Here is a 289-nt window from a genome sequence, read left to right on the forward strand (position 1 = left end):
TGGGGCCCCGAGGTCTGGCGGCAGCACACACATTGATAAATCTCCTCCTATGTCTCTCTATATCTATATCTGTCTGTCTGTCTGCCATTATCTATGTGAACGGTCTCACGCGGCGCGGCGGCGGTCGCCTTGTAGCCGCGCGGAATCCTCCGGATCAGCTCGGCATATACAGAGAGATCTCCTCGTCACTCACCGAGCTGTTTCATCAGCGCCAGAGGCAGGATGACGCAGACCGACACCATGATGACCAAGTAGTTTCCGTTCAGGTACCAGTCCCTGGAAAGGGGGG

At 56.4% G+C, this 289-nt stretch overlaps 1 protein-coding gene across 1 annotated transcript in view; it reads right to left on the minus strand.

Moving 5' to 3' along the window:
• Positions 1–289, minus strand: part of LOC108802194 (sodium-coupled neutral amino acid transporter 3-like) — a gene marked incomplete at its 3' end in the record, with an annotated part of 27,318 nt that overhangs the window by 9,831 nt on the left and 17,198 nt on the right. Inside the window, exon 6 of the mRNA XM_018574063.1 lies at positions 194–276. Coding sequence (XP_018429565.1) covers positions 194–276 — 83 coding nt within the window. The remainder of the gene's footprint in view (positions 1–193; positions 277–289) is intronic.

This window comes from Nanorana parkeri, unplaced genomic scaffold, assembly GCF_000935625.1.
Source record: "Nanorana parkeri isolate BGI_ZX_2015 unplaced genomic scaffold, ASM93562v1 scaffold2706, whole genome shotgun sequence".
Classification (NCBI taxonomy): domain Eukaryota; kingdom Metazoa; phylum Chordata; class Amphibia; order Anura; family Dicroglossidae; genus Nanorana; species Nanorana parkeri.